Consider the following 12836-nt stretch of genomic DNA (forward strand, 5'->3'; position numbering starts at 1 on the left):
CCAGAGGGGTCTGAGACTTATAAAGCCAGATATGTGGCTAAGGGCTATAGTCAAATAGAGGGAATTGACTATAGGGAAACTTTTTCACCCACTGCCAATATGACTTCTGTACGAACAGTGATACAGGTGGCAGCACAGGAGGATCTCATCCTACATCAGATGGATGTGAAATCTGCTTACCTCCATGCTCCAATGGACTGCGAGGTATATATGGAACAGCCAGAAGGCTTTGAAGTAGAGTCAAAAATGGGTGAACACCTAGTCTGTAAACTGAACAAGTCATTGTACGGTTTGAAGCAATCAGGCCGTAATTGGAACAGGTTACTACATGATCACCTTACCAAGAATCATTTCGAACAAAATGATGCAGATCATTGCGTCTATAGTAGACAATCTGAGAACGGCAAAGTGATACTGATAATATGGGTAGATGATTTACTCATTGCAGCCAGTGACAATGACTTGCTCAGTGAGGTGAAAGAGATGTTAAAAGGGAAATTCAAAATGAAAGATTTAGGAAAGTTAAAACACTTTCTGGGAATTGACTTCACTCACACAGAGTGAAGGAGAGGTCAAAATGAATCAAAAACGACACATTGAAAAAGTGCTACAAAGGTTTGGTATGTCTGAGTGCAAACCAAGGTCAACCCCATGTGAACAAAAGTTACACTTTGACACTGAAGGTGAAGTGATAGATACAACAGGGTATCAAGAAGTCATAGTAGTCTGATATACATTATGACAAGCACCAGGCCTGACTTGGGTTGGGTTGTAGGTAAGCTGTCACAGCATTTGTCAGAGCCTAAGCAACAGCACTGGGTAGCGGCAAAACAAGTGTTGCGATATTTGAAAGGCACTAGTGATCAAGAGTTGTGGTATAAGAAGAGAGAGGAAAACTTAAAACTTGAAGGGTACAGCGACGCTGACTGGGCAGCAGACCAACAAGACAGGCGAAGAACAACAGGTTATTGCTTTAGCCTAAGTAAGAGTGGTCCTGTCATATCTTGGAAAAGTAAGAAGCAGCCCACAGTGGCACTATCTACTTGCGAAGCTGAGTATATGGCACTTGCAGCGACCACACAAGAGAGCATGTACCTGGTACAAATGTTAAAAGAAATGGATAGAGGTAGCCAGCATACACCAGTTAAAATATATGAGGATAACCAGGGAGCTATCGCTCTTTCCAAAGATCCAGTTTGCAGACAAAGAAGCAAGCATGTAGACATTAAATACCATTTTATTAGATCTGCACAAGCCGAGGGTAAGATAACAATAGAATACTGCCCTACGACAGAGATGGTTGCTGATGTCCTTACCAAGCCACTAACAAAGGCTAAGCTTGACAAATTTAAAAAATATTTGTTTGGAGGGATGTAATTTGCCAGGTCAAATTAAAATGTAAAAAAAAAAAAAAAAAAAAAGATTATGTGTTCTAGGGAGCCATGTTCTTGATCTTACGTCATTACGTACCTGCGTTACGTCATCACGTGCCTGCGTGCACACACTGTCTGCTATACTACACTCTGAGCATGCGCACAATAAATATGCCTCACTACCTGGCTGAACTCCATTGAGGATGTACGTGTTTTACTAAAGGACCACTGGTTACACTACACGCTGGGATAATGGCGAATGCAAACTTAACACCCCTTAGCAGCCTCTTCTGAGACAATAAAAGCTTGACCTTCAGTTCAGATCAAACACACAACTCACAGTGAGGGAGGACAGACTGTCTTTCCACAGCTACAGGAGGCTCTATCTTCACTTACACACCTCTTCCACCAGGAGGCGAAAGGCACTAAGAAAGCAACAGTGCCTGGGTCATTCAATGCGCATGTGTGAAACACGTTGACCCGAAAGTAAGTGCGTGTTGCGATCTCGGTGAAAAACGTGTCATAAAGGAGGTAAAAACGTGTCAAATGGAGTCTGTACGGCTGCAGATAAATGAACACATGACGTCGGTGGGAGAGGATATATTGTGTGTTTTGGACAAACAGCAGCGTGGTGCTGATGTTTGTTGTGTGAAGCTTGTCAGAGTGTTTGTGTTGGAGCGCCTCAGTGCGGCTGCAGAGTTCATGTGCAACCTCTTCCAGAGAGAGATAGAGACACTAGAAACTCTGCTGGAGAAACAAAACAAACTGCTGGACATTGATTTTGATATGGACATCGATCTACACACTGCAGGTATGTCTGTTACACACACAACATCAAACTACACACTGCAGGTATGTCTATTACACACACAACATCAAACTACACACTACAGGTATGACACAGTGTTTGCATGGCGAGGTGTTGTTAGGTTAGATCTGTTTTTGGGGATAATTGTTTTTAGATCAATAGACCACGCAGCCATTAGGCTCCGTTTTGATGACTGAGTTTAACTTCCCCCTCCACACATCTATTCTCACACGCCTACTTTTAAAGTTTAATATTATACATGGCTATAGTCTCTATATAGTCTAGTCCTCCTTATTTATGTCACATCAAAGTCCTTATTATTCATTTCGTGCTGTATTCCTTCATTCCAGATCAGTGTGTGGAGTCCAGTCTGCAGGTGAAGATCAGTTCTCCAGCCAGCACTGTTTCTATTAAACAGCAACCTGAAGACCACCTTGAACAGGAACCTGAAGACCACGTGGATCTCAGTGAGTTTTAAGCACTCTTCATTTATTTTATTGGTGAAAGTAGGCCGGTGCTGAGGGTGTACCTCAGCAAATGTAAACATTAACAATTAAGTATTTTCCAAAATAGTAGGGACCGCCTCTCATTCAGCTTGCCTAGCATCTTCTATGAGAGCTGCAATGTAAACAAACAACAGCCACATTATTGTGGCAGTTTATTTAGTAGTTTATTTAGGAAACAAAGGCAAATAAAGCAATTATTTGTTGAACATGTGTTTTTCCTTTACCTGGACACATGAAGCAGAGGGAACTGCATGATATCATGTAAAGTTCTATAGAGTCTCATTGTATCTTTTTTCCTAGACTTCCTGCTCGCCCATGTGTGTAAATAGGAGGTTTCCCCTGAAGAGGAGTGGAGCTCCAGTCTGGTCCAGGAAAAATCAATATCAATTCAATTCAATTCAATTCAAAGGGCTTTATTGGCATGAGAAAACATACGTTTACATTGCCAAAGCAAAAAGCACAATACAACAATACAGCAATACAATCAAAATAAAAAATGTACATTTGAAAGTCAGAATTTTCAATAGATCAATTTCTATGTACCAAGATCACTGGGTGCAAATATAGTGCAGGAATATACACAGTGATTAGTCTTTAGGGTGGTTGTGTTCCGTTCGATATCCTTCTCCTATCACAGCAGCTCACGAATCTTGCTGCTGTGTTTGCACATTGTTGTACTTCGCCCAGCAGATATGGGAGTTTTTTGTCATTGGTCATGTTTTCAAAATCTCTGTGTGTGGTTGTAATCTGTGGGAAGTATGTGTCTCTGATGTCTTGGTACAAAGGACAGACGGTTAGGAAGTGTAGCTCGGTTTCCACTTCCTTTTGTGTGCAGTGGGTGCATAGTCTGTCTTCTCTCGGGATACAGGTCTGCCTGTGACGACCTTTCTCGATCGCAAGACTGTGCTCACTGAGTCTGTACCTAGTTAAGATTTTTCTTTGTTTTGGGTCGGTCACGGTGCTCAGGTATTCTGCCACTGCGTATTCTCTGTTTAGGGCCAGATAGCATTCTAGTTTACTCTGCTTTTGTGTTGCTTCTTTCCAATGTGTCAGGTAGTTTTTATCTCCAAAATATGAGAGGAGCTCCAGTCTGGTCCAGGAGGAACCACAACTTCCACAGATTAAAGAGGAACAGGAGGAGCTACTTCAAAGACCAGAAGAGGCTGGTGGGTCAACGTTGACATTTCTAGCAGTGAAAAGTGAAGATGATGATGATGAAAACAGAGAGAAAGAGCCTATAGCCAGCACCTCAACTGAACACATGAAAACACAAGCTGATGTAGAGGACTGTGGAACATCACAACCAACTAGTGATGACCAGCTCCTCTCTTCACACTGTTCTGAATCAGACACTGAAGACAGTGATGAGTGGGACGAGACTAGGAGAGATCAGTCAGCTTTAAACACACTGAAATCACACAAGACACAAACAGAGTGTGGCAAAATGTTTAATCAAAAGGTACATCTGATTCACACAGGGGAAAAGCTCTTTGCCTGTACAGTTTGTGGTAAAGGCTGTGCTCACAAGGGTAATCTAAAAACACACATGATGACTCATACAGGTGAAAAGCCCTTTTCTTGTTCTGTTTGTGGTAAAGGCTTTACTACGACAGGTAAACTAAAAACACACATGAGGACTCATGCAGACGAAAAGCCATTTTCTTGTAAAGTTTGTGGTAAAGGCTGTGCTCAGAAGGGTCATTTAAAAACACACATGAGGACTCATACAGGTGAAAAGCCATTTTCGTGTACAGTTTGTGGTAAAGGCTGTGTTCACAAGGGTGTACTAAAAATACACATGATGGCTCATACAGGTGTAAAGCCCTTTTCTTGTACAGTATGTGGTAAAGGCTGTGTTCACAAGGGTGAACTAAAAATACACATGATGACTCATACAGGTGAAAAGCCATTTTCTTGTACAGTTTGTGGTAAAGGCTGTGTTAGCACAAGTACTCTGAAAGAACACATGAGGACTCATACAGGTGTAAAGCCCTTTTCTTCTTCTGTTTGTGGTAAAGGCTTTACTACGACAGGTCATCTAAAAACACACATGAGGACTCATACAGGCGAAAAGCCCTTTTCTTGTGAAGTTTGTGGTAAAGGCTGTACTCAAAAGGGTGATCTAAAAACACACATGATGACTCATACAGGTGAAAAGCCATTTTCTTGTACGGTTTGTGGTAAAGGCTGTGTTAGCACAAGTAATCTGAAAAAACACATGAGGACTCATACAGGTGAAAAGCCCTTTTCTTGTTCTGTTTGTGGTAAAGGCTTTACTACGACAGGTAATCTAAAAACACACATGAGGACTCATACAGGCGAAAAGCCCTTTTCTTGTAAAGTATGTGGTAAAGGCTGTATTCAAAAGGGTGATCTAAAAACACACATGATGACTCATACAGGCGAAAAGCCTTTTTCTTGTACAGTTTGTGGTAAAGGCTGTGTTCACAAGGGTGTACTAAAAATACACATGATGGCTCATACAGGTGTAAAGCCCTTTTCTTGTACAGTATGTGGTAAAGGCTGTGTTCACAAGGGTGAACTAAAAATACACATGATGACTCATAAAGGTGAAAAGCCATTTTCTTGTACAGTTTGTGGTAAAGGCTGTGTTAGCACAAGTACTCTGAAAGAACACATGAGGACTCATACAGGTGTAAAGCCCTTTTCTTGTTCTGTTTGTGGTAAAGGCTTTACTACGACAGGTCATCTAAAAACACACATGAGGACTCATACAGGCGAAAAGCCCTTTTCTTGTGAAGTTTGTGGTAAAGGCTGTACTCATAAGGGTGATCTAAAAACACACATGATGACTCATACAGGTGAAAAGCCATTTTCTTGTACGGTTTGTGGTAAAGGCTGTGTTAGCACAAGTAATCTGAAAAAACACATGAGGACTCATACAGGTGAAAAGCCCTTTTCTTGTTCTGTTTGTGGTAAAGGCTTTACTACGACAGGTAATCTAAAAACACACATGAGGACTCATACAGGCGAAAAGCCCTTTTCTTGTAAAGTATGTGGTAAAGGCTGTATTCAAAAGGGTGATCTAAAAACACACATGATGACTCATACAGGCGAAAAGCCTTTTTCTTGTACAGTTTGTGGTAAAGGCTGTGTTCACAAGGGTGTACTAAAAATACACATGATGGCTCATACAGGTGTAAAGCCCTTTTCTTGTACAGTATGTGGTAAAGGCTGTGTTCACAAGGGTGAACTAAAAATACACATGATGACTCATACAGGTGAAAAGCCATTTTCTTGTACAGTTTGTGGTAAAGGCTGTGTTAGCACAAGTACTCTGAAAGAACACATGAGGACTCATACAGGTGTAAAGCCCTTTTCTTCTTCTGTTTGTGGTAAAGGCTTTACTACGACAGGTAATCTAAAAACACACATGAGGACTCATACAGGCGAAAAGCCCTTTTCTTGTAAAGTATGTGGTAAAGGCTGTATTCAAAAGGGTGATCTAAAAACACACATGATGACTCATACAGGCGAAAAGCCTTTTTCTTGTACAGTTTGTGGTAAAGGCTGTGTTCACAAGGGTGTACTAAAAATACACATGATGGCTCATACAGGTGTAAAGCCCTTTTCTTGTACAGTATGTGGTAAAGGCTGTGTTCACAAGGGTGAACTAAAAATACACATGATGACTCATAAAGGTGAAAAGCCATTTTCTTGTACAGTTTGTGGTAAAGGCTGTGTTAGCACAAGTACTCTGAAAGAACACATGAGGACTCATACAGGTGTAAAGCCCTTTTCTTGTTCTGTTTGTGGTAAAGGCTTTACTACGACAGGTCATCTAAAAACACACATGAGGACTCATACAGGCGAAAAGCCCTTTTCTTGTTCTGTTTGTGGTAAAGGCTTTACTACGACAGGTAATCTAAAAACACACATGAGGACTCATACAGGCGAAAAGCCCTTTTCTTGTAAAGTATGTGGTAAAGGCTGTATTCAAAAGGGTGATCTAAAAACACACATGATGACTCATACAGGCGAAAAGCCTTTTTCTTGTACAGTTTGTGGTAAAGGCTGTGTTCACAAGGGTGTACTAAAAATACACATGATGGCTCATACAGGTGTAAAGCCCTTTTCTTGTACAGTATGTGGTAAAGGCTGTGTTCACAAGGGTGAACTAAAAATACACATGATGACTCATACAGGTGAAAAGCCATTTTCTTGTACAGTTTGTGGTAAAGGCTGTGTTAGCACAAGTACTCTGAAAGAACACATGAGGACTCATACAGGTGTAAAGCCCTTTTCTTCTTCTGTTTGTGGTAAAGGCTTTACTACGACAGGTAATCTAAAAACACACATGAGGACTCATACAGGCGAAAAGCCCTTTTCTTGTAAAGTATGTGGTAAAGGCTGTATTCAAAAGGGTGATCTAAAAACACACATGATGACTCATACAGGCGAAAAGCCTTTTTCTTGTACAGTTTGTGGTAAAGGCTGTGTTCACAAGGGTGTACTAAAAATACACATGATGGCTCATACAGGTGTAAAGCCCTTTTCTTGTACAGTATGTGGTAAAGGCTGTGTTCACAAGGGTGAACTAAAAATACACATGATGACTCATAAAGGTGAAAAGCCATTTTCTTGTACAGTTTGTGGTAAAGGCTGTGTTAGCACAAGTACTCTGAAAGAACACATGAGGACTCATACAGGTGTAAAGCCCTTTTCTTGTTCTGTTTGTGGTAAAGGCTTTACTACGACAGGTCATCTAAAAACACACATGAGGACTCATACAGGCGAAAAGGCCTTTTCTTGTGAAGTTTGTGGTAAAGGCTGTACTCATAAGGGTGATCTAAAAACACACATGATGACTCATACAGGTGAAAAGCCATTTTCTTGTACGGTTTGTGGTAAAGGCTGTGTTAGCACAAGTAATCTGAAAAAAACACATGAGGACTCATACAGGTGAAAAGCCCTTTTCTTGTTCTGTTTGTGGTAAAGGCTTTACTACGACAGGTAATCTAAAAACACACATGAGGACTCATACAGGCGAAAAGCCCTTTTCTTGTAAAGTATGTGGTAAAGGCTGTATTCAAAAGGGTGATCTAAAAACACACATGATGACTCATACAGGCGAAAAGCCTTTTTCTTGTACAATTTGTGGTAAAGGCTGTGTTCACAAGGGTGTACTAAAAATACACATGATGGCTCATACAGGTGTAAAGCCCTTTTCTTGTACAGTATGTGGTAAAGGCTGTGTTCACAAGGGTGAACTAAAAATACACATGATGACTCATAAAGGTGAAAAGCCATTTTCTTGTACAGTTTGTGGTAAAGGCTGTGTTAGCACAAGTACTCTGAAAGAACACATGAGGACTCATACAGGTGTAAAGCCCTTTTCTTGTTCTGTTTGTGGTAAAGGCTTTACTACGACAGGTCATCTAAAAACACACATGAGGACTCATACAGGCGAAAAGCCCTTTTCTTGTGAAGTTTGTGGTAAAGGCTGTACTCATAAGGGTGATCTAAAAACACACATGATGACTCATACAGGTGAAAAGCCATTTTCTTGTACGGTTTGTGGTAAAGGCTGTGTTAGCACAAGTAATCTGAAAAAACACATGAGGACTCATACAGGTGAAAAGCCCTTTTTTTGTTCTGTTTGTGGTAAAGGCTTTACTACGACAGGTAATCTAAAAACACACATGAGGACTCATACAGGCGAAAAGCCCTTTTCTTGTAAAGTATGTGGTAAAGGCTGTATTCAAAAGGGTGATCTAAAAACACACATGATGACTCATACAGGCGAAAAGCCTTTTTCTTGTACAGTTTGTGGTAAAGGCTGTGTTCACAAGGGTGTACTAAAAATACACATGATGGCTCATACAGGTGTAAAGCCCTTTTCTTGTACAGTATGTGGTAAAGGCTGTGTTCACAAGGGTGAACTAAAAATACACATGATGACTCATAAAGGTGAAAAGCCATTTTCTTGTACAGTTTGTGGTAAAGGCTGTGTTAGCACAAGTACTCTGAAAGAACACATGAGGACTCATACAGGTGTAAAGCCCTTTTCTTGTTCTGTTTGTGGTAAAGGCTTTACTACGACAGGTCATCTAAAAACACACATGAGGACTCATACAGGCGAAAAGCCCTTTTCTTGTGAAGTTTGTGGTAAAGGCTGTACTCATAAGGGTGATCTAAAAACACACATGATGACTCATACAGGTGAAAAGCCATTTTCTTGTACGGTTTGTGGTAAAGGCTGTGTTAGCACAAGTAATCTGAAAAAACACATGAGGACTCATACAGGTGAAAAGCCCTTTTCTTGTTCTGTTTGTGGTAAAGGCTTTACTACGACAGGTAATCTAAAAACACACATGAGGACTCATACAGGCGAAAAGCCCTTTTCTTGTAAAGTATGTGGTAAAGGCTGTATTCAAAAGGGTGATCTAAAAACACACATGATGACTCATACAGGCGAAAAGCCTTTTTCTTGTACAGTTTGTGGTAAAGGCTGTGTTCACAAGGGTGTACTAAAAATACACATGATGGCTCATACAGGTGTAAAGCCCTTTTCTTGTACAGTATGTGGTAAAGGCTGTGTTCACAAGGGTGAACTAAAAATACACATGATGACTCATACAGGTGAAAAGCCATTTTCTTGTACAGTTTGTGGTAAAGGCTGTGTTAGCACAAGTACTCTGAAAGAACACATGAGGACTCATACAGGTGTAAAGCCCTTTTCTTCTTCTGTTTGTGGTAAAGGCTTTACTACGACAGGTCATCTAAAAACACACATGAGGACTCATACAGGCGAAAAGCCCTTTTCTTGTGAAGTTTGTGGTAAAGGCTGTACTCAAAAGGGTGATCTAAAAACACACATGATGACTCATACAGGTGAAAAGCCATTTTCTTGTACGGTGTGTGGTAAAGGCTGTGTTAGCACAAGTAATCTGAAAAAACACATGAGGACTCATACAGGTGAAAAGCCCTTTTCTTGTTCTGTTTGTGGTAAAGGCTTTACTACGACAGGTAATCTAAAAACACACATGAGGACTCATACAGGCGAAAAGCCCTTTTCTTGTAAAGTATGTGGTAAAGGCTGTATTCAAAAGGGTGATCTAAAAACACACATGATGACTCATACAGGCGAAAAGCCTTTTTCTTGTACAGTTTGTGGTAAAGGCTGTGTTCACAAGGGTGTACTAAAAATACACATGATGGCTCATACAGGTGTAAAGCCCTTTTCTTGTACAGTATGTGGTAAAGGCTGTGTTCACAAGGGTGAACTAAAAATACACATGATGACTCATAAAGGTGAAAAGCCATTTTCTTGTACAGTTTGTGGTAAAGGCTGTGTTAGCACAAGTACTCTGAAAGAACACATGAGGACTCATACAGGTGTAAAGCCCTTTTCTTGTTCTGTTTGTGGTAAAGGCTTTACTACGACAGGTCATCTAAAAACACACATGAGGACTCATACAGGCGAAAAGCCCTTTTCTTGTGAAGTTTGTGGTAAAGGCTGTACTCATAAGGGTGATCTAAAAACACACATGATGACTCATACAGGTGAAAAGCCATTTTCTTGTACAGTTTGTGGTAAAGGCTGTGTTAGCACAAGTAATCTGAAAAAACACATGAGGACTCATACAGGTGAAAAGCCCTTTTCTTGTTCTGTTTGTGGTAAAGGCTTTACTACGACAGGTAATCTAAAAACACACATGAGGACTCATACAGGCGAAAAGCCCTTTTCTTGTAAAGTATGTGGTAAAGGCTGTATTCAAAAGGGTGATCTAAAAACACACATGATGACTCATACAGGCGAAAAGCCTTTTTCTTGTACAGTTTGTGGTAAAGGCTGTGTTCACAAGGGTCATCTAAAAAAACACATGATACAGGGGCCTTTAGCCTCATCACTTAGGGTTAGGTTTGATTACATGTTTATATTCTACAGAGTTGTGTGTCTTTATAGAGGTGTTTTTATAGACTCAGATCCCCTTTATCCCTTGGGGAAAATGACTGTTTTTGTTTTGTTTAATAAAGGTTTCACCACTACAGTTCCTCTATGTGTGCTATATCATTCAAATATTCAACTTTTTGTTTAAGCCCAGAATGACAAGGATATCCACAGGTTCTGTAGAAATGTGTAGCAATTGTAAAAAAAATAATAGGCGTTAAATGCAATGAAGAAAAAAAACTTGCGTTGTGAGCTTGTAGATATTTTCAATGTTCACTATTAAATAGTGTTTAAAATACTTTGTTCATGAGGGATTTTTTTGTATGTCTTGAGACACCATGTGTATGTCTTCGGTCCTTGTGGTCTGTTCTATCACAGCAATATATGTTACAGTACAAGGGCCTTGTGGTATGTTCTATCACAGTAATATATATGTTACAGTACAAGTGAGAAACCAGTAAAAGTGAGAAAAATGTAACATCAGGCGCCCGTTTTAACAACGCTAGATTGGCTATTTCTGTGAATGTGTCCATGTGGTTAAGTAGTTTTGCTTAAATCATTAAGGTATTATTAAAGCATCAGCCCTGTGCCTAAATAAAATGACATTTATATAACTGGAAACACGCCTCTGCTCCTCCTTTAAACCTGACGTTTGGTATTCTGAACGGTGAACGTTGTGGTATTCTCTGAGTGAAACTCCCAGGGTGGCGTAGTCTGGTATTCTGTTCCGTACCTCGTGCCCTGGTCACATAATACTACAATCCAGTCGATTAAATGGTCCTTACACGTTGTCAAGTTTAATGGCACACTCATGTGTGTGTGTGTCTCCCCAGTGGTACATGTTGGCGTTATGAGTCTCTCACTGAACGAGCTCCTTCTGCACATATAGTGCATTTGTAATCCATGTGATGATAATAAGCAATTAGAATCAAGAAAATGACACTGAGTGAGAGAAATGAAGGTAGAGGCAGGCAGAACAGCAGTATAAACCTCTTAAAGACAAGTATGACAACATTTTAGCTGCAATGTCACAAAAATGCAAGTCACAGAGCAAAGGCTTAATATATCTGGTGTGTACATCATTTGCAGCAACTGTGAATTTTGTGGTATTCTCTGGGCAACACACACACACACACACACACACACACACACACACACACACACACACACACACACACACACACACACACACACACACACACACACACACACACGTCGGTCTGATGTGCGGGTCGGGTTTTTTCATGACCCGCCCCGCCCTGCCCCACCACGGAACCCAACCCGCCTCAACCCGTCCCGCGAACCCATATATAAATCTATGGCTCAACCGGCCCCGCGACCCGCGGTGGGAATATATTATATAGCGCTATTTTAAGTACCCAAAGTAAAGTTACTTTAAATGTCTACAGTATAGCACAACATTGTCATGGGCTAAATAAACAAGCATGTTGTTCAAAATAGGTTGTTTTTTTTGTTTTTTTTTGTTTTTTTTGTTTTTTTGCGTGTGAGAGCGGCTGACCCGCGGGTTACGGATCGGCCCGCCCATCACTACTGTCTGTCTGTCTGTCTGTCTGTCTGTCTGTCTGTCATAGATGTAGGTCTCTAAGTTTCATAAAAAGCGTATGCACGGTTCAGCCAGAACTGCGAAAAGTGGCAGAAGAAGAAACGGAATAATGCCAATAACAAAACGGGTCCATGCTGGAAGCCTGGCCCCGTAATAAAACCTACAGTGGGTGTCTGGGTTTAAATTTACTTTCAAGTGACTGTAAAATTAATACTAGTGATGTTTTTAATGTTCTCAAGTCACATCCTCATTTAGGATTATTACCATAGTCACAATTTGTCTTCTGGGAGGATTCTGGGAATAAAACTACCGTTTATTTCTAATACAGTATCAGCATCTTTACTATTTTCAACTACATTTTACATTACAAATTACAAACTGTTTGCCAAATGCTACAGCTTGTAAATGTGGAAACAATAACACCATGAGGATTTACACAATGAACTGTGAAGCTCTGCTCCTTCCTCAGACACATTCTTCATCGAGTAGTGTATTGGCAGGAAATATCCCATCTCCGAACAGACAGACACACACACACAGACAGATAGACAGACACACAGACAGATAGACAGACACACTGACAGATAGACAGACACACAGAGCAAAACCTACATGGTGTTGTTTAGCTCCAGCAGCTGTGTGTTCTTGTCGCGTTTGACCTGCTCGAGGG

The 12836-nt window shown here is 40.6% G+C and overlaps 1 protein-coding gene across 1 annotated transcript in view; it reads left to right on the forward strand.

Moving 5' to 3' along the window:
• Window positions 1-1952: 1952 nt before the first annotated feature.
• Window positions 1953-12836, forward strand: part of LOC311041068 (uncharacterized protein) — a gene marked incomplete at both ends in the record, with an annotated part of 122742 nt that continues 111858 nt past the window's right edge. The window contains one exon of the mRNA XM_084051506.1: window positions 1953-2184. Within this exon, the coding sequence (XP_083907632.1) occupies window positions 1953-2184 (232 nt within the window). The remainder of the gene's footprint in view (window positions 2185-12836) is intronic.

The sequence above is a fragment of the Gymnoscopelus microlampas genome (assembly GCF_963454915.1).
Source record: "Gymnoscopelus microlampas genome assembly, chromosome: 24".
NCBI lineage: Eukaryota > Metazoa > Chordata > Actinopteri > Myctophiformes > Myctophidae > Gymnoscopelus > Gymnoscopelus microlampas.